At 44.8% G+C, this 24,156-nt stretch overlaps 1 protein-coding gene across 8 annotated transcripts in view; it reads right to left on the minus strand.

The window, feature by feature from the left end:
* Positions 1-24,156, minus strand: part of qkia (QKI, KH domain containing, RNA binding a) — a 78,570-nt gene that overhangs the window by 11,388 nt on the left and 43,026 nt on the right. For all 8 annotated transcript variants that reach the window (XM_080512865.1, XM_080512862.1, XM_080512867.1 and 5 more), the window contains exon 4: positions 17,918-18,061. In XM_080512865.1, the coding sequence (XP_080368991.1) occupies positions 17,918-18,061 (144 nt within the window). The remainder of the gene's footprint in view (positions 1-17,917; positions 18,062-24,156) is intronic.

Raw genomic sequence — 24,156 nt, forward strand, 5'->3', positions numbered from 1 at the left:
AAATCACTACTAATTAGATGCTGCAATCTCCAAGCAAACAGCTCTACGCATGAATGAACAAGCCGTGAAATAGCTGCCATTCACACCTAGAAAACTCCTGGGTGGATATTATTGAATCACATATTTCTTCTATATCCCGTTTCTTCCATTTCACTGTGATGCTGGTTTGTTACTTACACCACCAAGTCAATCAGATCTACACAATCTTCCACAACAACCCCGCTACAAATGCGTGACGTTCAAGCGGCTGCTTTTCTTCTTTGATTCTCTTTGTGCATGTCTTCACTACAACTGTGTCAGCAATTCTTTGGAAATGGGTCAAATTGACTTTCTAGACAAAACAGAGAAAAGTAAAGAGAAAATGACTACCCAAAGTGAGTCTAAAGCCACCAGATGCAAATTGTGAAGAGTGCTGCATGTGCATTACTATCAGAGACTAATAAGTAGGAACAACAACAACTCATCTTTGCATTTGTTGCCATATGGAGACCCGTAGACTCTATACATTGTGTTACTGAAACTATACGTGCAGTAAGTCAGTTCCCTGATGCCGTTAAATGTAGTGCAGGTACACAGGAACACACTGTGTCCCAGCAGGGCCCTAGTTGTTTGGCTGCACCCAACAGCAGCCTAACATTATAAATCAGATCACAATAATGAGCACATTTTGGGTGTCGTTAGAGGCGAGACTCTATATGAGAGGTAGATTATATGGGGGCTGCTTAGTAACAGGCTGCAGATCGAGACAAGAGCATGCTGAGATATGAATGTTTAAGAGCTGCTTGTGTGTTGGTGTGTGTTGTATGATGATGGATCGGCAGGGTTGTGGGGGTTAAATGGACGCGGGGGAAGAGGATGCCACCATCCATCCAGCTCTGCATACGTGGCATGCTGCCTGTTGAGAGGAGAGAGATGCTGAACAAAGGGCAGCGAGAGGGGAAGAGCACAGATGCTGCTGCTGCTGCTAGGATGAGGTGTGTGCTGTCTGGAATGTGTGTATTCTCAGTGGAGGACAGCTGATATTGCTCCATCTCCTCAGCAACACCGTTTTTTTTTTTTTAGCTAAACCTAAAAACCCAGGCAGATAAGTTTCTGATTTACACCTGAAACAAGATCATTTTTCACGTAGATCGAAATAGAAATATTCTGTCCGACAACAGTTCTTCCTTTCCATTTTTACTTTTCTTTGTAATACACTGAGGAAGTGGAAGAAGTGCGAGGAATTCTGGCGCTAAGGTCTGAGCAAGACAACTTAGACAGCAGATCCAATACGGCTGAGGACTGGAGGTGTGAGATCAGAAGAAACAAAAAAAAAAGAAAAGAAAAGAAAGAAGAGCTGGTGATGCTGCTGGAGTGGAGATGGATGGACTTGAATTGGGTAGCCGCGGGTGTACTATGCCAGCTTCCTGCTGTAGAGGTGCAGCTTCGATAAATGATGAAGAGTGCCAGGGAGGGCAGTTAACACTCTAATGTTGCCTTGCTCAAGGTGTCGTCACAATTAACAGGCTCCTCCGTCAGCAGGCGCAGCCTGCATTAAAAGACTCACTCGGATGCAGCTCCCACCAGGACCGTGTGTGTGTCTGTGTGTATGTGTGTAATCATCTGGCTGCAGGAATTCCCAGGAGAGGAATAGCTGCTGGATTACTGAATGAGGAAGGAGGAAGTTTTCCCTTTATCATCGCCAACATGCATGTGCAAAACACACACATCCTACCGCTCCTGTCCATCAGCGAAAAACCCACTCAATAAAGCTGCTCTATCCACAAGAATCAGATTCAATCAATGAGGCCTATTTGTGAAATCAGCAGAGCGGCAAAAGCTATCAGGGACAAGCAAGAATGGAGGGATGAGGGAAGGAGGAGAAAAGGGGAGGAGGGAAGGAGAAAGGGGTGTGATGAGCTAAAGTAGGTGAGCCGTGTCCCACTGCCTACCTGACAACCCAGCCATGAGGTCACTGGATGCATGCTTAATCACTGTCATGCTTCAACTCTTCTATGCCTCTTCTGATCAAAGCCGGTGCCACTATGGGAGACGCATACAAACTGTAGCTAATATACCCATTATTCCACACAGAAGCGCTCGTGTTCAAGGGTATGTGCTGCATTTGTTTTGGGATGTTAATAAGTAACAGGATGAGTGAGGGACCTTGCACCCCACACGTCTCGCCGTTACCCCCGGCTCCGGACCCTTTGTTATCCATCTCGCCCACAGTTGAACTCAACAGGCGCCTGGATTAGGCCGGGGCAAATTTGCCTGTGTCTGTGGGGGAGTTTTTGCTCATATCTGGCAGGAGTCACTGTCTATGCAGCTCCGCTAAGAGTTCAGATAGATGAAATGACGAACAAAGAGAGACGGAGAGATACAAAAAGAGAGGTGGAACAAAACAGTACCGGGAGGGAAAAAAACAAACAAAAAAAAACATTGCACAGCCAAGTACAAGAGAAACCATGAAAGATGGTCGTTGAGTTGGTGGACGGATGGAGAGACATGCAGGAAGAAGAAAGGGATAGCTTGAGAATATGAGACAAGAAAAGACAGACAGCGGAGTGAAAACCAATTTGTCTGCTCCCCAGTGGGCTGACACTGGCTCAGGCCTGCTTTCCTTCCCTGGCCTCACTGCCAGTCATCACAAACAGACGTATGCACACATACAACTATACGCACACACACACACACACACACATATCTTAGGCCTGAGCGGGGCCGGGGTCAGGCTCTCTCCAAACTACTCCAATTACCTCAGCAGTAAACACAGCCTGCCCCGGCTGCCTCCTGGGATGCAGCGAGAGGCAGTATGTGTAGACCTGCGGATGAGAGAGGGAGGGGGGGGGATCTGCAGAATGGAGTGGAGGACGAGGAGGTGGTAGCGAGAGCCTCCGGGAGGGAGGAGATGACTTGTAAGGGGGTGGAACTGGTAGTGGCGGCAGCTGGTCTCCCCCCCCACCCCCACGATTTCCCTCCCTTTCTCTACTCCCTTTTGGTTCCTTCCCAAACTCTAACATCTGGAGGGAAATGATTACTCTTGCCACGCTGCCAACACGACTTATCAACAATTCCACACTCTCCAGAAGAAGTGGAGGGTTGGAGAAGAGGAAGGAATGAGCACTTGTAGCGAGCTTCAAAACATCTCCACACTAAATAAATAAGTGACGGGAAAGTTTAATCAATTCAAGGCAAATAAAGCAAACTCGCAATCTGGATTGCAGTAGAGACGGGGGGGGGGGGGGGGGGGGGGGGGGGGGAACTAAACAAAACCTGCACAACAAATCCTATCTTCATGTTTTCGTTAAAAATCAAACTCTGAGGTAGCTAAAAAAAAAAAAAAGCCACTCAGAAATCACAAATAGACATTGGTTTGTTTTCCAAATACAGCTATATATATCCAGTACACAATACACACACATAAAGGTGCATCAATAATTATATAAATAGAAAAAAAAACCCTGCTGTTTTTGGATGTACTGTTTCAGGCTTTTTTAAAAATGTTTTTAGCCCTCTAAAATACATCTGCTTTTATAAATCATTCAAACTTTCTGAGGTACTGTACTTCTGATTTTCATCATTTCTAAGCTGATGATAAAAAGACTAATATGTTGAGGATTTGAATTCATGTGGAATAAATCTAAACTATGCTGGAGATGTACACGCATGCAAGCATACACACATATAGAGCTATAGCCATACACATACGGCACACAAAAACACAAACCTTTTTCGCTCTCCAATAACAAGACTGTGAATCAATCAATTACGAGGAAGAAAACATAAAAGATAACTCAAACACATCTAACGGTTTTCCTTTTCTCCTTTATAAGAAACATCTTTAAAGAGTGCTGCAGTAAGTGCTGTATGTCCTCTCTCAAATTCACTGTTGCGCTTTCAAAGGCAATTTTCCTCCCTCCGCCGTGCGTCTCAGCTTTTGTGAACGTATCTGCCAAGGGAATCAAGCCTCAACTGTATTTTCCCCTTTCCCCAAAAGACTAACAACGCAATCTCCTGCAACTCTCCCCTCTTTCACTGTCTTATACCTTCACAACACTCCCGCAAAGCCTCTTTATTTCTCCTTTACACCCGTCCACACTTCCAGACAGCTCTGTTGGGGATGTGCGCCATTAGTCATGCTAAACCACCAACACACTAGCTCATTAGCATAGAAGTGAACCTGACTCCAGTCAGATTATTACAACACATCACGGCTGCTCCGCCCCATTACTGTCAATCACGCAGCTTACCGGGGTACAGTTGAAAGTGGCACATTACAAAGTGGAGAACTCTTTCTCTTAATCATTCCCTTTCTGCATCATAACAAAGCTTATAAGTTCCGGGGCCTCAGACTTAAAGTGCCGACGCTGTTCAGTCTGCTGCCGCACTGGTCTGTGCTTGGTATTAAAGACAAAATGTTGCAAGGAAACATTATTATAACTGGCAGGGCACAGCCTGGCTGAGGTTAAATCTCGGGGGTAACGTTGAAGGTAAACATTAGGGTGGCAGGCCCAGGCTGAGCCCTGGAACAGGCACTGGCTTGTGGATCATTGGGAGTCATAACAGCTTTTTATTGTGCTGGAGTGGGCAGCCCTGGTGCCTTTGTGCTCGTCCTATCAATATCTGCTGACAGACCTGCGCACAGACTTAGTGCCACCAACAGGAGAAAGGAGCAGAGGAGGAGAAAGAGGAAGAAAATGTGTTTTTCTTCCAGCTTACCAAAGAAAGGAGGGGGAGAAAAAAATGGCCCAAAAACACGTTTTCTTTCCCGTCAAAAACATTTCCAAGAGTACAAGGGGAAGGCAGGGTGGAAATTCTGAGTGATCTTGTTTATCCTTAGAAACTGGGCTGGTACTTCATGTAGCATAACAGCATTAGGAACGGATTAAACTTCATATAAATATCCTAGGAAAAATACATACAGATTTAACAACACGATTTAGATACATTATAAAAGCTTGTTGGCCTGCTCTGGCTTTGACAAACAGATGATGTTACAAGTTGAAAGCATGAGGGATCACGCAGTTCCACCATGTTGCAAAGCCTAATAAACAGCTGTCTCCGTCTCCAGCCAGCCTCGTCATCAGCTCACCTTTTCCTTGCAATAAAAGGTTCCGCCTTTCCCTTCCACTCTCCCCAATCAAGAATCCCTCCCTCTTCCACAACCATCCACTTCATATCAATCTCTCCTTCCACTTTGACCTCTCTCTCCCTGCCCCTCCCTCATCTCCTCGTTCCACCGCGCTGCCAGACGGGGTATTGTTCTGTTGCTGCGATCCTTTAATGCCATCCAATCGAGCAGGGAATATCTTGAAGGGATTTGGCCAGGGATGATTTGGGAGCTTTAAATACTGCGAGGGGGATTTGCATCAGATTCAGAGATCCTGACTCGGAGCCGATCACAGAAGCTTTCTCCTGAAACCGGGATCTCAGCACCTCCTGCAGGTTGTGGTTTCAAATCGGGAGGCACGATGGATGTGCGGGCCAGAACTACCTTTCAGGCAGCTTCCTAGGGGGTCCGGAGATAATCTAGCTCCAGGGATTGTCTGCAAATGTGTAAATCTCAATTCGTTCAAAAAGCCTCAAAATTCACGTCTAATGCCCACATTAACAGGGCCGATTAAGGACGTATTAAGAAGTCCTCGCAAAACCAAATATTCTTCTGTTTCAAAAGGTAAGTTCTGATAAGGTTCATTTGATGTCTAACTCCATTGCAAACTAAATATTAGAAGCTTCTCGCAATTTCTACTTTGCAAAGTTGAGAAGTTTCGTTATCATTTTGGTGTTCGTGCTGTCGAGTGCCGACACTTCCCCCGATCAGGGAAAACCCCTGATTTCAGCAAAGCTTTTGAAAACCAACAACAATAATAAAGAAGGCAACCCAACCCAAGTTTCACCACAGTGGGACAACCAGTGAGCAGCAGACTGAGTGAACATCAACCTTAAAAACAAAAGAAGCATGAAGGAGACAGAAAAGAAAGGGATTGAGATAAACAAAGCAAATGAACCCAAGTGGCATTAAAATGGAACAGAGGCAAAGCGAGGAGGCGACGCGAGCCATCAGTACGGGGCTGGCTGGTGGGACTGAGAGAATGAAGTTTGAAATGACTTGAGCGATGGCTGGCAAAGCGAGGCATCACACACTGTAGGACTGTGAATTTGATGGGCAGCCTTTGGGCTCTCTGAACGCTGAGCCCTACACAATCCTATTTTCCTGCCTAAACACTGGGACACACTGTCGCTGGAGAGGCAGAGATGAAAGCAGTGCGTGCGTGTGTATGTGCGTGTGTATGTGTGTGTGCGTGCATGCGTGCGTGTGTGTGCACTCCCACTGAATAGATGTTAAAGCTTGGCCTTGGTGCTAGCCACGGGGAAGTTTGCAAACTACTGTGGGTGGACAATGTATAAAGTGGCGCGTGTGTGAGAGACAAAAAAAAAGAAAGAAGGCGAAATGCCAGTGAGACAATGTGCACGACTCTTGATCAGCGTTGAGCCTCTGGAAACGAGTCGGAACCGCGACTTCGCTACCATCGACCTACAGGCATATGCACACTTCTGCATTTCCTTGCCTCTCTGTAAAAGGATTAAGGAGACCTTCAAAGAGAGGCAGGGAGATTGGCCAGGGGCCTGCGGGGGTCCCTCTTCTCGCCACTGGAGGACCAGGGCAGATTAAAACTGCCCAGGCCTCTCAGCCTGCCTTGTTACCCGCCTCCGCTTCCTGCGTGCTGCATTAGGACAGTTGAAACCCCCCCCCCCCCCCCCCCCCCTCCGGAGGGAGCAAAGCACAACCAGGTGGATTAAGGAGGAGGTTATTTTACAATGATGTGTGGGACCTGGGTGGTTAAGGGACTGCAGCGCATGTGTATGTGTGAGCGCTGAAATTAAAAGGACTCTACAACAGTTGGAAAGGCAATTTTCTAAACGGTCCAAAAGGGCCAGTGTACACAGAACACACCTTCACGGGGGAATGGAGCAGACTTTAAAAATCTAAATGGATGAGACAGCAGGAGAAACAGGACCACATCCCCTCGGACTGAAGAAATGAATAAGATGGATTAGCAACAGGATGATGTTTCAAGGAGAAATGAGAGAATGAAGTACCCAGGAGAGGGCATGAAAGAGAAAGAGCTAATTGTGGTGTGACGGGAGCAAAGGTTGGGCCCAGGGCCATGTACGTAGCGGCTTCACAGACAAGAAGCAACCTCGGATCTCCTCAGAGTTGTTTAAATGGTACGGCTTGGGGATTCATTGTTTGACAACTATTCACTGATATATTATTTAAGCATATTTACTTAACTTTAGTAGACTACTCTTCCTTATATTATATCACTAGTTGGCTGGTGGAAGGCGGAGGGATAAAACATGCCATTCGGCACAAACGTTATTGCCATCTGAATCTTCTCCCCGCCTTGGATTTCCACCATTTCCTGTGGCTCGCTCCGTGAGCAGACTGATGATGAGCGGAACAGCATGGGGAGCAAATTTCCGAGTCACACGGAACTTATTGCTTGTTCTTATGTCACCATGTGCTTATAAGCAGCATTTTTCTGTCGTACAAACTTCTCAGACGCGCAACAAAAATCCCATCCATCAGAGGAGGCTTTCACACCTAACCTGCTTAGTTCGGTTAAAGCAAACTCGGGTCTGTTTGTTTGCTTTCTTTGAGCAGGAGAAAGATCTGAACCCGTGCACAAAACCAAACAACTGGTCTGAGACAGCTTTAAAAAAAAAAAAACCAAAAAAACCTGCTCTCAGTTTGAGTCCAAGCAGGCGCTGCATCTCTATTTACACAAATTCTTTCTTTGTGGTCTGAAAACAAATGGAGCGACCAGAGTATTTTGTTATGGTAGATGTTTGATCTAATGTTGGACTCGAAAGCTTAACTATTGCTGGCGGTCATGAACTGTGAAGGAAGCGACCCTATATTCATTCATGTTGCTCATGATAATCGTTTCAATGTGGAGAAGACGTACACCTCTCAGTAGGTTTCACAACCGATCAATCAAACAAAACCATATTTATGATAGGAGCTCTCATTAGAGGCTGATGAGCAACAAAATTAAATCATTGTTATTGTCTGATGATGGATTTCCAGACAATAAGAATGAGATGCTGAAGCAAACAGAGCTGAACGTCAGAAAACTAGAGACTAAGATCAGCCGTATGGTCACAGTTTAGTGAGACAACAAATATAGTTATATATATATACACACACACTAGAAGCAATTCATCAAAATAGCAGAACACACTATAACAGCTATTAGTTTGCATCAAAAAGAAAAGCAATTAAAAATAATTATCTCAAATATTTCACATTAGACCTTTTTTTTTGTTAAACGTGACGCTGGTGTTCAAAAATATCTTCAATTATACAGGAAAATAACTTCCCATTTAAAAAAAAAAGCTTGTTTTTGTAACACTGACAATATTAGTATTTCCCATTAAAGAAAGACAATTAACTGCTGTCATAAATTCTATATCAGTGCATCTGCAGTTAAAAGTGAGGACTCTATTTACGATTTATTAAAACGAGCACTAATAATCCCCAAAACACTTCTGTGCAAAATCATTTTATTGTCTGACGCCGTCAGTTAATACTAATACACTGCACAAATGTTGCTCATGGCAAGTATTCTTTTTATTGTTTTTATAATAACTTATTGGTGAACGTCTGACTTGTGAAGAACAAACCTCACTGTGTGCACAGAATCTGACAAAAGGACCCGATTTTCTACTGAATCGATTCATTTTCTTCCCATCATGTTCAAATCAATGGTCCATCTTTCTCTGTACAAATCCTAAACATACAGACTCGGTAAACTCTTAGTGCCAGTACAAACTCGAACTTTCTATTTAAAACGTGATTTAGAGGTTCGAGTGAATTCAATTGTAGAGGCTTTACGCAAATCAACTGCGGCTTCATCCAGTATTATTTTATCTGCACCTAAACTGGTTGAAGTAGTCGGCCTACGGACTAGTGGAGAAGCCAGTGAAGGCAACGGGAGGAAGACGGGGGCAGGGAAGGTGGCCAGGATTGAGCAGGTTGTTCTCTACGGGATTGCTGTGTCTTTAGGGTCAGAGCCACCTGTCTGCCCCCGAGAAGAGCCGGAGAGCTGGAGCCGGAGAAGGGATGGCAGATGGAGTACAGGGAGGAGGAAGATAGGGAGGGTGGTGGACACTCCACAGGCATGACCGGACCTGGTCCCTACCGTGATGAAATGAGCTTCCAGGAAAGACTCGGCACATACGATGGAAGCTGCAGATCCAACAGAGCCTGAACTAGAGGAATGTGCACTATGTGACATGAAAGCATCACATTAGCTGCATGTGGAACATCCATTTCGTCCACTGACAAAAACACAATTTGTTTTTGTTGTTTGTGCTCTATAAGGCTATATGTCACTGGAATGACAGACATGGGTACTGCAGCCTTCTTCAGAGGTCTGTAACTACTCCAATGCAAACGGGATGGTGTGACCTTCACTAGTAGAAGCGAAGAGTGACCAGCATGGCCCTTCTCCACATAGAGGAAAAAGAGAATAGCACACAGCAGCAGGGAGGGAAAGAACAAAGCCAAAGAGAAACAAATACTGGGGGGGGGGGGGGGGGGGGGGGGGTGCAGCTGAAAGAATGTGGCTACAAGGGGAGTCATTTTTTGAGAATGTTTTTGAAATTCAATCGGAGAAACACAATGGAAGACAAAAAGGTGAAAGTATTTAACTAGTTTACTGTCTGCTATAACACCCCCAATAACATCTGAAGTATAATAAACACACACCACTAAGAACAGTGTGATTGACCGAGGAGCATTCACATTTCAGAGGTAATGTATACAAAAATATTCTCTTTTTGCTTTTCTCCCTTCGTAAATACAAAGAGGTAGCTCAGGTAAAAAATAGCCTCAATATCCATGTGTGTGCAACTGTGGGTGTGAAGCCATGTTTTTCCTACTCTGTACTGGTGGTGTAGTGGGATACTAGAGAAGGTCCTGTTTGAGCTTCCCCTCACGTGTTTGAAGTTAAAGCCAACATTATCGACGTGTGTGTGTGTGTGTGTGTGTGTGTGTGTGTGTGTGTGTGTGTGTGTGTGTGTGTGTGTGTGTGTGTGTGTGTGTGTGTGTGTGTGTGTGTGTGTGTGTGTGTGTGTGTGTGTGTGTGTGTGTGTGTGTGTGTGTGTGTGTGTGTGTGTGTGTGTGTGTGTGTGTGTGTGTGTGTGTGTGTGTGTGTGTGTGTGTGTGTGTGTGTGGTGTGTGTGTGGAAAGCAGCTGAAGAGGAGCTGTTGGACCTGAACTTGCCAGTTATTTAGCAAAACCTTAAAGTTGAAAAGAAAAGGGAAAGGGGAATGTAAAAATGTGCGTCTATGCTTGAGTAAGTAATGTTTCTACCCGACGGAACTGATGTGGTCACATCCGACAAACGGGTCAATCAAAAGGCAAAGGATAAAAGGGGAAAGTGGTCCTTAGTGGCATAAGTGTCAGAAAAGCCACATTTCCTGTGGTCAGTGGTCAATGCCAATTATCCACTCATCACATCTCGATCATTAATCGGAGGTGATGTATACATCACCGTTTCAGTGTTTGCTCTCCAATGCTCTCCTGAATGCAAGGTTTCAATACAAAACTGAGGTATCTGCCTTGGATGTGCTCGCTCGAGCACAAACGAACCAAAAGGCCGCATAAATGAGTGAACAGTGAGAGGATTGAAGATGGATAATAATAAAAACGGAGGACAAGTGGGGTGCTGGGAGTCAGGGGTTATACTGCTCCAGGCCAGAATGCAACATTCGAAAAAAAACAAAAAACCAACACTTGCATTAACATACACACACAGGCAAAGCAAAAAAAAAAAAAAACGGCAGCCCATGAAAAAGAGAACATAGTGATTCAGTCCTGCCGTCTCAAGTAGAGGTCACCAAGTCAAGGAAGCCAATTAAAAAGATGATTAACATTCATGTGGGAGATGCAGTGTCTTGGTGCAAGTGGGATGGGCTCGCCATTCTCTCATACGTACACATATATAATGGGAGCAGTGAACAGTGCAGTCCAGCCTGTTGTAGCTGTGGTGTCCAGGGAGGTGGAGATCAGGAGGTTAATATGATCCAATGCAGCTCCTTCATTAGCTCGATGAAGGTAATAACAGTGTGGAGGGGGGGGGGGGGGGGGGGGGGGGGGGGGGGGGCTGCCAGGTGGACTATAAGTCATCTACATACAAGCAGCCTGTAAGCTTTAGAAGCCTACCAGAGCTGGCCAAATCATGTTACCACCGTGTTTCTAAACCACATTGTTTCAACAGTTTCTGTCCTTACTGTGTAGATGGAGCTCGTTTTCATAATGTTGCTGCGTGAATGTAAAAATCTTCTGAAACGTTAATGGAAAAACCATGCATTTTTGATTGAAACGTTGTCATGTAAACAGGACCTAAGGGTGCATCCAAACCAATCAGTCAACAAATGAGTGATTCTGCTCGTGGGTAAAGCCGACTATCACACATGAACGAGGGCAAGATGCGGGGAAGTCGATTAAGAGTAAATATGAGAAGAATGGTAGTGATAGGTAGGTCTAACAGAGAATAAACATCATTAATTGGAGAGGCACACATGGATGGATGCAGCCAGATGGTGTTTTGTACTCATTTGTCATACACTGCTGACGGAGGGAGAGAGGGAGAGAGAAGGAGAGAGTGAGAACCAGAAAGAGAAGGAGAAAAACAAAAAGAGGTGTTTGCTGATTGCTAAGTCAGTACACTGCTGCCGAGAACAGACTTCCACTGTTTAAATCGAGCTCTGATTGTTCTGCCTCATCTTCTCTCGGTGCCTGTGCCTTTCCAGACTGAGTGGTTCTGATGGCGCTGCCATTGTACACTCTGCCAAGCCGGATGCATACTGGTGAGTACAGACACAACACCCCGCAGATCGCCAAGCTTGGCATCCATTAAGGTCCATCTGCCTGCCTTTCACAAAAAAAAAAAAAAAAACACCATCTACTGCATGTTTGTTCCCAAAGGTGGTCCTTCGCAAAGAGGAGAAAGGACAGAGAGAGAGAAGGAACAGAAGATTCAAGCTAGCAAAAGACACAATCAAGCTCACACAAAAGAACCTTGGTCTTGGCGTACGAGAACCAGAGTGAGAGACTCAACTTGATAACCGATAGAAAGTTTTAACTTTCCCGGATGCTGCCAGGTCATCTATAAAAATAACAAGTAAAATTATGGATTTGCTCAGAAAATCGCAGGAAGTGTTAGAATGTGTAAAACAGAACAGAACAAAAAGGGGCCGACAGACGGATGGAGGCAAGAGTGATGGAGGCAGGCGTACAAGAGGGAGCAGGAAGCTGGAGTCAGGACACAAGACTGGTTTCCCACTGTCCCACAAATGGAGAGCAGCGCTCGAGGCCACTGTCTGCTCGGTGCTGCTCGCATGCTCACTTTGTTCTCGGCAATGACAGTTTCATTCAGGGAGACATGCGCTCGCCTCTCCGGGGCCAAAGTGCCCCCAAAGCCAACCGGCTCTTTCTTTCTGTGTGCTGCTCTCCTTTCAAACCCAACCATTCTTGTGTTTTGAATGTACTATATGCGAGTCAGAGTGTGTTAAGAGTCTCAAAACCACACAATCCCCCTGTCTTAATGTACTGTTGGTACCTTGCAGAGACTCCCCTGCCATCACTGCACAGATTCAGGCAACACTGATTGACATAATCTCAAAGACCTTGCAAATCAAGTAATTTCACAAGTATAACAGGGAAAAAGTCATTATGAAAGAGCACAATCAACTTTGTAAGGAACCTGCTTATCCCAACAGAGAATATGAGGTACTGCATCAGAGGTTGATTTCTGAGGAGATGTATCTACACTCAAGTTTTAATAATATAGAATGTATTCATGTCAACAATGTTAAAACTGAAAATGTTCAGATCAAATATGTATCTCCATCTGGCAACATGGAAAAAACCATTGATTTTATTCTAATAAATAAAAACAACAACAAAATCTGCAACGTGAACACCAAGAAAAGAAAATCTACGCAAACGCTCCTCGGGCGAGACATAGTGCCATTCTTGCGTCCCTTTCATAAATCCTACTCCAAGACTATCGAGTTGAGCAGAGGCTTTCTATAATGAGCTTGAGTGCTTAAAAGCAAAACGTAAACAGAAAGACATTTCTCTCATCACTTGAGCACTCTTCTGTAGCCATTTGACAAATAGGAAATACAAGCAACGTCGACTGTGGCCACATGATCAATCAATGATTTAAATAAGTTGTCATTGGGATTGATCAGATTACTGCAGATCACACAATAACACATTTAAAAACTGCGCCAATTGGCATAATATCACAGACGTGGCACAGAAGAAGACATCGAATCCAGTAGTCTCTTCTTTTTTTTACGACTCCCCCTTCCTCTCTCCATCACACCCACTCACTGTGTAACAGTCTATGTATTTTAATATAATTTAATACAAATTTAATGTATCCCTTGACTAACATGGTTACTGCCAATTAAAAAGTACATCTGCACTAAATCATTTGGAGAAGGCTGGAGCTACGTGGCGTGTGGCTGCACCCGGATCTGTGACGTCACCGCAGGTGTTTCCCCCCTCCGCTCACGGAGCGAAAAGATTCCTGCTTTAACCTAATTAAACAAGACTGACACAATGTGTATGAAGCTGGAACCTGGTGCAGAGGTCTCGCTTGGCCTTTTAATGAGGATTATACACAAACCTGTCAGGAAGACCAGGTTCAACCGGGTAGAAACTCATAGGGATGTGTCGTGTCCTCTGCGCCGTTTCCAGGCTGTGATTTCCCTTTTCTTTTCTTTTTTCGTTTCTGTGGTTGTCATCCAAGCTTTGTTTGACATGGGGAGTACATCTCAGCAGAAGATCATTGATAACATATGGAGGTGATTCACATGGATTTGGATTTAAGCTGTTGTCTGTTTACACAAGTCAGATGAGAGATGACTCTTATTTGTTATGACGACGCCGTTCTGCGTAATCTTGGCAGAAACACAAGTCGGGCTTTTTGCCGCTCTCCACAGTTGGTCAGAGTCTTCATGTCAGTCGCGTGACAATGAATCCCCGCAGGGCCCGACCATTCCTGCTCGTCGAGCGACAGGAAGGGGAAGTGGAATAGGCCATTCAGGGTTTTCTCCATGCCGCTCTGCCAGTATCTGAACTGGGGGTTACCTGAAGTGCAGTGGGGCTGCGCTGCCGGCTCCGTTCGAGGGCCTTAATGAAGGACTCAGAGGATCAGCCGAGCATTTCGGTTCGTGTGTGCGCGTGTGCATGTGCATGCATGTGGGAGCATTTTTCTGGGCCTGCAAATTTATGTGTGTGCGCCCCAGAGTGTATGTGCGCACTAGGGCAGGATCAGTGGAGTAAATCCACACTTGAAAGAGTAGCTCAATCAAGCTCTCCCACCCAGCTCTCTCTCCCTTCCTCCCTCTGCCCCTCTCATCTCACCCATGCTCCTCCACTCCCAGTTCACATGGAGTTGAAGAGTTCACAGGACTCGGGTGCAAAAGAGCAACATCGGGGGCAGAAAGAAAAGCCAGTGTGAATTTAAAAAAGCTTCTCGTGTGTACTACCTTCCAGCTTCACATCTGCAGTGAGAATGTCAACGGTTATACGCCACAGAGTTTACTATTTGATCGTGATTTCCTTCAAAGTTAAATGTTAATGTTAAATTGTCTAAATGTGAGAAAGTGAGCATTGTGAAATGCCGCTATGTAGTTTGGTGAAGGGGTTGTAGAAGGTGTCAATACTTTTTTTAGTGCTACATGTATAATCGGATAAAATCTGTGTGAACTTTGCAGTCAGATAAAGCACAAAAATATATCATCAAGGAAATTTAAGCATGTTGAATGAGTTGAATACCAAAAGCAGAAATTAACTGAATCAAAACACAGACTAACAGTAGTATTGGATCAAAGTTCAAAATTCTGCTATAGCAAAAGCTCTATTTAAAGATTTGGAATAAAAATACTTAACACAAAGTGCATTTTTTTTTTTAATATCAAAAGGACCTCTTCCCTTCTAAACATCAGTGCAGTTGCAAAACTAATTTCTCAGCACATAATTGGACACTATGAGCCAGACTGTGCAACTATAGCTTAGCTGGTTAACTATGGGTTTTTCCATGCCAGACATCCTGGTCCTCTGTTGCCAAATCAGTCAATTGTGAGATTATTCTAAAACAAAACTATCATTATAAAGCCTTTTAACATCAGCTCAAGGCCAGGCCCGCAGACAAAACAACCTCTTGGTTATCACTCAATCCCCTGCACTCTTGTTTCATTTCCGCAGCTGGGCCCTTTTCAATGACAACTGAAGCCTTTTCCTTGAAAGGGAATAAAAAGCGTGACCTCATCTTGTTTCCTGCGAGATGTAATAAAAGCGATTTTACGCTGCCAAATGTGGAGAAGATGCCCTTCATTAGAACAGTGCGTACTCAGCACGTCCATACTTTAATCCAATTTAGTTTAGCACGATAAAGGGCATTACTGCCAACCAGTCCTACTCCCACTCCTAACACGTGTACATACCGATGCACAATGACATGAACAAAATCTGCAGCCCTAAAGGGTTTTTGGAGATATATATAAAATGCTCCAAGAGCGACTAGACACTTATTCCGTCATCGCGAACTGAAACCTTTGCTGATATCGATTCACGAGATGTTGGTGGGTGAAGCCATTGTGATGCCATCAGAAAAATCCTCATCGTATTTCGTCTACATTTGAGCGGAAACATTCAACCAATGTGTAGCTAATGGCAGGATCTTTTCATGGTGTGTAACTGAGCAGAGAGTTCCTCTTGAAAGGGGGAAAAAAGGGTCCTTTAGTGGACTGCGTTGTGAATAATTAGCTCTGTAAAACTCCTGTTTGAATTATGGTTAGGCTGAAACTTTTTATAAGCAGGGTTTGACGAGTGTCTCAAAAGAGCCAGAAGCTGCTTTCTTGTGCTTGAGAAAGAAAAAAAAAAAAAAAAAAAGAGCCTCTCTTAAAACCACTCCAGGTTTCAGGTGCTGATTCACAAGACCATCTTTAATGGACTTGTCAGGCTGCAAAATGCACAGAGATTTCTAGAAAAGCGAGAAAGCTATTTTTTGCGGCACTCCATTCAGATGAATTTTAGCTGCCAAGAGCTGTCACCGACTTAAAAGGGGTTCTGTTGTGTATGTGCCGACACGTGTGCTAACAGCGAGTCATTCTGTGCGACTGTTCAGAACATTGTCGCGTCGAGATTTAAGCTTCATCCCCGAGTGTATGTGTGCAGACACACATGTTTACGTGCATGTGTATAAGTAGTGTGTCGGCATCCTTTGTGTATATATACAGGCTGTGGGGATCTTTAACACTCAACAACGGAACAAGTGGATTTCGGAATGATGAGGGGGACTGAACGAAGACAAGTCAATCCAGAAAAAATGGGACGAGAATTAAAGTGCTTTTCACACTGTCAAACAAAGCTGAGACCTCTATGAGACTGAAAGGCAAGAAATATCACACTCAGAAGGAGCTACAAGAAGGCATCTCGGTGCAAGATGTTTGTACATAAGGCTGCGCTGCCGAAAAAAAAGTCTTATAGCTGCAGAACCTGCCACAGCAAGATGGACGAGCCGATTGTTGAATGTCTTGTATTGAGAAATTTCATCACAAATTTGAATGACTGCTGTGTTATTCTCACCAAGTCAAGTAGCCGATGACCTACAGTCTGTTTTAATTTGTGAGTGCCGGCTGAGAAGAAACAGTCTAACATGAGTGAGAGCACTGCTTAATGAGGGATGTTCCTTCTCTGAATTACTGAAATGTTCATCCTAGAGTCATGCAAAACCATATTTTTCTCAAGTTTCTCCACAGTAATGTTATCCGAAACGTCACGTGATCAGTTCCATGAAAGTGTGTACAAGTGCTGGTGTTTTCATTCGGGTGTTTGTCAACCTCTCTATCCATCTCTTTATAATCATCAGTAATGTGCTTCTCTTCTTGTAGTGGGATGCAGGAGGAGGTTTTTTATTTTTTTGGGGTGCACATTTTTCATCCAATGGAGACTGTTGATCAATGTTAAAAAATGTGCTGAGCCATGCAAATGCGTCATGTTGCATCTTGCTCTGCAGGGAGAATAGCATATGTGTTTCCCTCGGGTTTTCTGTGGGGGGGGGGGGGGGGGGGGGGGGTATTGCCTTGTTGTTGTAGAAGGCTTCCAAACAATACTACTGAAATATTGGATGCTGATAAAACATGGTGCGGTTACATCTGCGGCAAATGTCCTTGGTATCTTTAGTTCCTCCAAAGTGAAAAAGCGTACAAAGAAAATGCACATCATTTTGCATTAACAGGGAAAAATGTACGAAGGAAAGCAGCGTAACAAGGTTACAATTCAAGTGAAACTGCATATATAATCTAACCTTGCATGGCTGGCCCCATTTGCACAGATCACCAAACCCTGTGCATTGCCACCTGGTGGTAAATATGGGTCTTCAGCTGCCTGCCCACATGGTCACCACCAGTTTAGAACAAAAATACACACAGCCTGCCAAAAAAAAAAACCCCCAGCGGCCCTGACCAGTGACATAGTGTATGAGGATGTGTGGGCAGAGGGGAAGCGGAGATTAAATGTGGCGGTCGCAGGAGGTGTGAGCAGCGAGCTTTTCCTCTCCACTGGAGGTACAGCCAACCTGTTCCCCAGGTCTTATTTATGGGAGTAAACAGGATGCGAACAGTGGGGTAGAGGTGATGTGCCATATGCAACTCTGCCATCCTGTTGTGTCGACTGCGAGCGCTGGGCACGGGAAAGCACTGCGGTGTTACTAAATCAAAAGTGAACCGTGTCACTTATCTTCCAGGAAAATTCAAATGGTGGTGCTCGTGGTAAACATTAAACGCCTAATCAAGCGAGAAGCGGCTCCCGCTGCACGGAAGAGCTTGTGTATGTACTCACAGCGGGCACGAGGAGCTTCTTGACCTCCTCCACTGCTCTCCTCATCTTGATCTCAGCTCTGGCCTGTGTGTCCTCCACTGTGATCAGGACGTGAAGTTCTTCGTTTAGGTGTTCCCAGTTCGGCTTCCCTCTGTTCTGCTCCTCCTGGACACAGAAACGGGACGAGCGAGAGAGAGAGAGAGAGAGAGAGAGAGAGAGAGAGAGAGACGGTGAGTGGATGTGACAGTGTGGGTGTGTTGGAGCACCAGTGCAGTAACGCAGCATATCAGAGGAAGCGGAGGCAAGAGGCAGGCATACACAGAGGACGGCGAGGCCCTGTGAAGGGAAACAGGATGACAGCACTGGCCCTTTAGTCAGCTATTTAGGTTTAACTTTGAAAGGACACCCTTCTTTAATAGATCCCTCGCTTCACAGAGGCAAAGATGACAGCTCGCCCTGCAGCAATTAATATCAGTGAAAGATGGATGGATGCAGGGATCAGAGAGCGATGGATGGGGATTTTCAAGCCACGCCAACTTTACTTGTAGGAATGAAATTATGATGTGGATGGAGTTCAAAGCGCTGCAGGACAGAGTGAAGGTACATAAGGGTCTGCATCAGGCGAACAAGTTTGTGAGGACAATACTGTCGAGGCAACAATAGCTCTCTCAGGGAGTCGTTTTCCTTTCTATAAAAAGGCAGAAGCCGAGATTCTCACAAGGCCCCAAACTGTACAATGAGCATACCTGGAAGGCAAAATGGGCTGTATTCAAAAAACAACCTCTGCTGCTGGATTTTTCTTTCAAAATGGTTAAATGGGGAGCATTTTCATGATTTGAATTGGTGAGGCAAAGGTGTCAAAATGCTTTGTTTCTGAACGCCTGTGTAAAAGTAACACTGGATCGAAACAAATGGCAAATGGTGGCCTCAATACATTCAGAATTGTGATAATAGCACACGCACTTGAGCCATTTTCTTCCACTCTTCTAGTTGCCCCATTGACAGTGACTGCAGTGAGCCCACATCAAAAGCTTTTCAGTCAGAGTCAAACATCACTGAAAGCTGGTGATATGTTAGCGGACCACGTCGGACGAATGTGAGAAGTTGACATCTAGTTCGTTTAAAAAAAACAATCTTGCATGCAGGATGGGTGATACCGTGTTCAAACGACTGAAAGGGTTCCACAACCCTCAATTGTTGAAATTGCATCAAAAATTATAAATTGTGAATTCTTTAGTAAGTCTCAAGCTGTCACTTTCTCCTGTTGGTGCACAATGATGCGGACTGCAGCTGAATGGGGTCCAGTGAGGGTGTCTAATTACAAACAATGCACTGTGGAGCACTGCAGGTGATCGAGTTGACATAATTTCAATACACTCACCAAGCACCAACAAAGTGAGAAGGAACACACACACGCACGCACGCACGCACGCACAGCTTAGAGCCAGAGCCAGAGCCGAGTGCCACCCACCTGCTTTCTACTCTACAGAGAGCTGTTGCCATGGCACTGCTCTTTACAACACACACACACACGCGCACACACACACACACAGAAATAAAGTTCAATATTCCACTCTCGTTTTCCCTTTTCCACATCCGGGTGGGTGGGCAGGAGTGGGGGCTACTTTCAGCAGTCAGGCCATTATTTAACCATGGCTGTTTGCTTATGGCCTATTAGGGGACATGGGGACTGGAAGGTGACTCAGCATTTTCTACAGGGACAAGATCGACAGGCCATAAAGCATGCTTCTGTATGCTGGGAGATAATATGAAGACACATGCTAGGCACACAAATAAGTAGCTAATGGCAAATTACTTAAATGGCTTAACAAACGTCCATCCAACATTCCAAATCGGCCAATTCTGATTCAGAGTGAAGTGCAGTCAAATGGATCTGGGGGGGGGGGGGGGGGGGGGGGCACACACACTCGTACCAGCCTGACTGCCTGTGAACAAGGTCAGCGTGTGCCCTCTGAGAGAAAGTGACAGCACAACAAACAGGAAGAAGACTGGTGGGGGAGGGAGGGGAGGGGAGGGGAGGAGGGCGGGCGAGCCGGAATACTGGGAAGGCCTTCGAACGCAATGTCCGCACTGGCCGAGCTTAAAAAGCCAAGGCAATAACCACATACCGGAGGGCAATCGGTTTTGGTAAAATATGCAGTGTGAAAGAACAGTATGAATACCGGCTCGACAGAAGAGGATCACAGGGAGAGACGGTTAGTTATGTTGTCCCACTTCCATCGTCTGAACAGCACCTGTTTGCCTGCTGGATTTCACACCCCTCAGCTTGAGCCCAATAAAATTGAAGGCCCAAGCTTTCGCAACATGGCTGACACCACATGCTCAAGGTTAGGGGGAAAAAAATAGCACAGGGTTGTTGTTTTTTTTTTTTATCTTATAAGGCACAGTGCAAAACAACAGAGGCACCACTGTTTTTATGTTACTATAGAGACCCTCTTCAGTCTGGATTTGTTGCATAGCTTAAGGACATGTAGGACAGTACACAACTGCACGATACTTCCAATCTCTGGTACTTCAACAGAAAACAGAGTGGCACTTGATGCATGTGGAAGCTGTTGTTTTGTACTTAAGTAGCGAGGTATGAAACATTTTTACACTCTACTTGTGTCCCACCCTGCTCCGAGTAGAGCCTATGCTAATGACACTAGAGAAACTCCCAACTGAGGTCAGACCAAGTGAAGCCTGACGCCAGCAGACCTAACAGGTGCACAGTGGGGGGGCTGCAGGGGCATGGAAGGATAAGAGAGGACGTATGAGGCCGGATAAGAAAAAATATCAGCATTGATCAAGGTACATGAAATTAAATGCGAGTTATAAACCGAAACGGGTAAAAGCAAGAAAACGCAAATGATTGATCTAATTATAACCCCCCCCTTCAAGATTGCATTTTCCTGCATTTCTTTAAAACATATTGAAAAGTAACAATAGCCACCATTTTCTAATTAGCTTGATTGATATTGAAATCACAATTACCATGAAGGAAAACACCCAAAATGAGTTAAGAATTAATTTACCCACAATGGGGACTTTATTAGCAGTCTGGGCATTTAGGGGTGAACAGTACAGGGCACTGAGGTAGAGAAGGGAATCAATGCTCCAATCAAGTCTCCAATGACATCATAAATAGTTGCCGTCACTCAAAACGTTTCTGTAAACGAGTCGCAAGAGAAGTCTGAAAACTGAAAACAGATGTGGTAACATCGTTTCATGGATCCAGCGTAGGGTGGTTTGTGGTGGGGAGGTCGAGCAGGTTCGTTATGCTGTTCTACGGTGCAGACACAAGTCTTTATTGGACATGTGATATGTGCATGTTGAATTTAATCAAAGCAGCCAAGGTCCTGATCAAAATTTTTCTAATTGCCTCATGTGAGATCTGAATCTAAAAAGGCCGGTAAGGTCACACTGTGTGTGACAAACTATAGCACTGGGCAGCTCGCTTAAATGTCACTATTTCCAGCTCTGTGCGCGAAGAAGTTCCAAAGGATATAGTATCAATTATAAGCAGTGAGACACACTGTAGTGGTAACTCCACAGCCATTTATGTGCTGCGAACCACTGCATTTATCCACCTTTTGGCCTTTTAGAGCCATTTGAAGACATCAACCCTTGAGGCACCCGAAAAGTAATACCGGGTCATTGTAACACTTGGACTCTTGAGACTTAATAAAGACAAAACAAGCTTCCAGTGCTCTGGGAGAAGAGATGAGGGACAAAAAAAAAGGTTGGCTTCTGATTTAAACAAAACAAGTTTGCTCGCTGCTGTGCCAGCAGGCTAATCAAATTCAGCATATCGGCTGCCAATGTCACATATTAGTTCATAAGCAATAAAATGTAGGAGCTGTGGTGTGACATCGTCGATTGGCTGCCAGAAGTTGATAGTGCAAACCAGAGGCTTACTCGGCTCCTCGAGTGACTGTGCTGATGCCACAGTTTTGGTTATTATGTGTTGGGGACAATCAGCAAAAAACCCCCAAAAAAAACCAAATCAAAGCAAATTCGTTTGATAGAGAGCGCCTCGAAAAGTCTGAGAGGACATTTAGTTTGGCTCTGAGTAACACAGCTGTCTGTTGTGCTAACCGTAATCTTGGTGTGCAGCAGGCAAAATACAATCAGGGAATTGTGTTCTGCAAAAGGGGAAGGGAAATCCCAATTCCATGAGTGCGCCGGTCGATATAACGTACCTGTAATTTAATTGCAGTTGTTTTGCTGTTGTTTTGCATTAAGCAAGAGCGTAGGAGTGAAAAACAGAGACAGAGACAGAGCTGCCACGGCAGATCAAAGGGTGATGGGAATGCACGCTCCGGCAGGAGTCCTTCATAACGGCCTGGACTATAATTACAGGCGGGAGAGTTCGTCTATCCTACTTCAACAAATGTGTCAGGCAGACTGCATCCAGAAGCCCGAGAAGTAAAACCAATGTTGCAGCACTGGATCGCTCTCCTCGAGCAATCTCATCTGCTCCCCGTCAACCTGAATTTCAACTAAAACTGGTTTAGTTAGTTGTTTTTTTTCACAGTGTTTTCAAGGTGCGGCTGTTGGGATTCATAGGCAATAAACCGGATTACATTTTCGGTGTGGGTTAAAGCTTTTAATTCAAAATATCCCATCTCTTGTGTCTGCAGTTTATGCTTGAGGTCCTGCACCAACGCTGTAACTTTCAAATAATTTCAGTTCTGAATATATGCCAATACGTAAACACCGCATATTTGTAATTCAATCATTTTAAAGGATGCTAATAAACATTGGTCGTCTATAAGGAAGTACCTTTTCCACCTGCAGTCAAAATAATAGGGACTTGACCTAAAGGGAATTCAACAGCATAGCAGTATTCCTTAATGAAATGCAAAAACACTGCTAATGTGGATAAATATGAAGCAAAAGTACACATCAAATATTAAAAGAAAATTGACAGTTGCGTTTGGTTAAGAAGTATGGAATACCATACCAAGATTAAACCCAGGTGAAGAATAGATGGCTCATGAATTAAAGATATCCATGGGAATTCAATGCGAAATTTGATTAACATATCTTTAATTATAAGCATTTGATCGTTTGTTTGATACACGAGTGTATACTTATTCTCTACCTGCTTATTTTCTCTTTGATCTGCTTTCGTCTCTCACCACGGTGCTTTATTTCACTCGGCTTCTCTTTCTCTCTCAGTCCCTGCCTCGCTCGCTCCCAGTGCGCGGCTCCAGTGAGCCGACTCGCCGTCAGGCAGTGCGGCCCAAGAGGGAGTAACCAGCTGAATTATTGAGAGCATAAAAATGCTGCCGCTAATGGATCCTGAATAAACACACTGGCTAAGCTGCTGCCGTGGCATCCTCTGCTGCCACGGGGCATCAAGTTGAAAATACTGAGGCTGAGGAAGGACTTGACTGGAGGCTGCTGCGAGCCACAGCGATGGCACTCTGGAGCCATCTCAGAGCAACCGGGGTTCCGACGAGTAAACCTCGTGATCGGTCTGATTCATGGATGGAAAAACAGATTAATCCAATGAATCACTGTGTTCCCGAGAGAGAGAAAAAAACAAACAAACATCCGTACTACAAGGCTGCATCCAAAAAACAAAAGGCATCTTTGTTCCCATTAACTTTACGGCTTCAACCACGAACCATCAATGACGCACTTTAAATGTTGGGTAATCCTGAACGGCTTTCAATTTAAAACGCAGAGTAAAGAAATCGTCCCGCTTGCGTTTATTGATTTGTAACACTTGTAGCACACCAATTGTGTCGGGGGGGGCCGTTTCAAGTCTCGTCGCGGCGCTACAAAAACAGACGAATCAGTGAGTCATTAAGCTGTAAGATAGTGAGAGATTCTGAAGGTGATCACAGATTCACGTCATGAGCTGAAGCGAGCTTCTGAGCCCAGTGCGTGCGTGCGTGCGGTGGGGTTTCTAAGCATGTTCCCTTCCGTTTAACTACTTCTGGATCTAATTCAAAAGAAAGCGCCATAGCGGAGTGTCTTCATCTTGTTCTACGATAATGAACACACTCCAAGGGAAATGGGGAGATGAGATAGAAATTAAAAGACGCGTGGAGGAACCATAAAAAAGACGGACAAAAACGCTGGCCCTGCAGCATACGGGAGCTTCGAAGATTATGACTCGACTGAAAGTCTGCAGGTCTGTGTGTTTTATCCCCTCTGCTACTGTCTTTTATTATGATATACAGTGAACCCTGTGTGTAGAAAAGGATGGCTGCCATATCAAGTGCCAAAAACTGATTCATGCAAAT

This window comes from Blennius ocellaris, assembly GCF_963422515.1.
Source record: "Blennius ocellaris genome assembly, chromosome: 17".
Lineage (NCBI taxonomy): Eukaryota > Metazoa > Chordata > Actinopteri > Blenniiformes > Blenniidae > Blennius > Blennius ocellaris.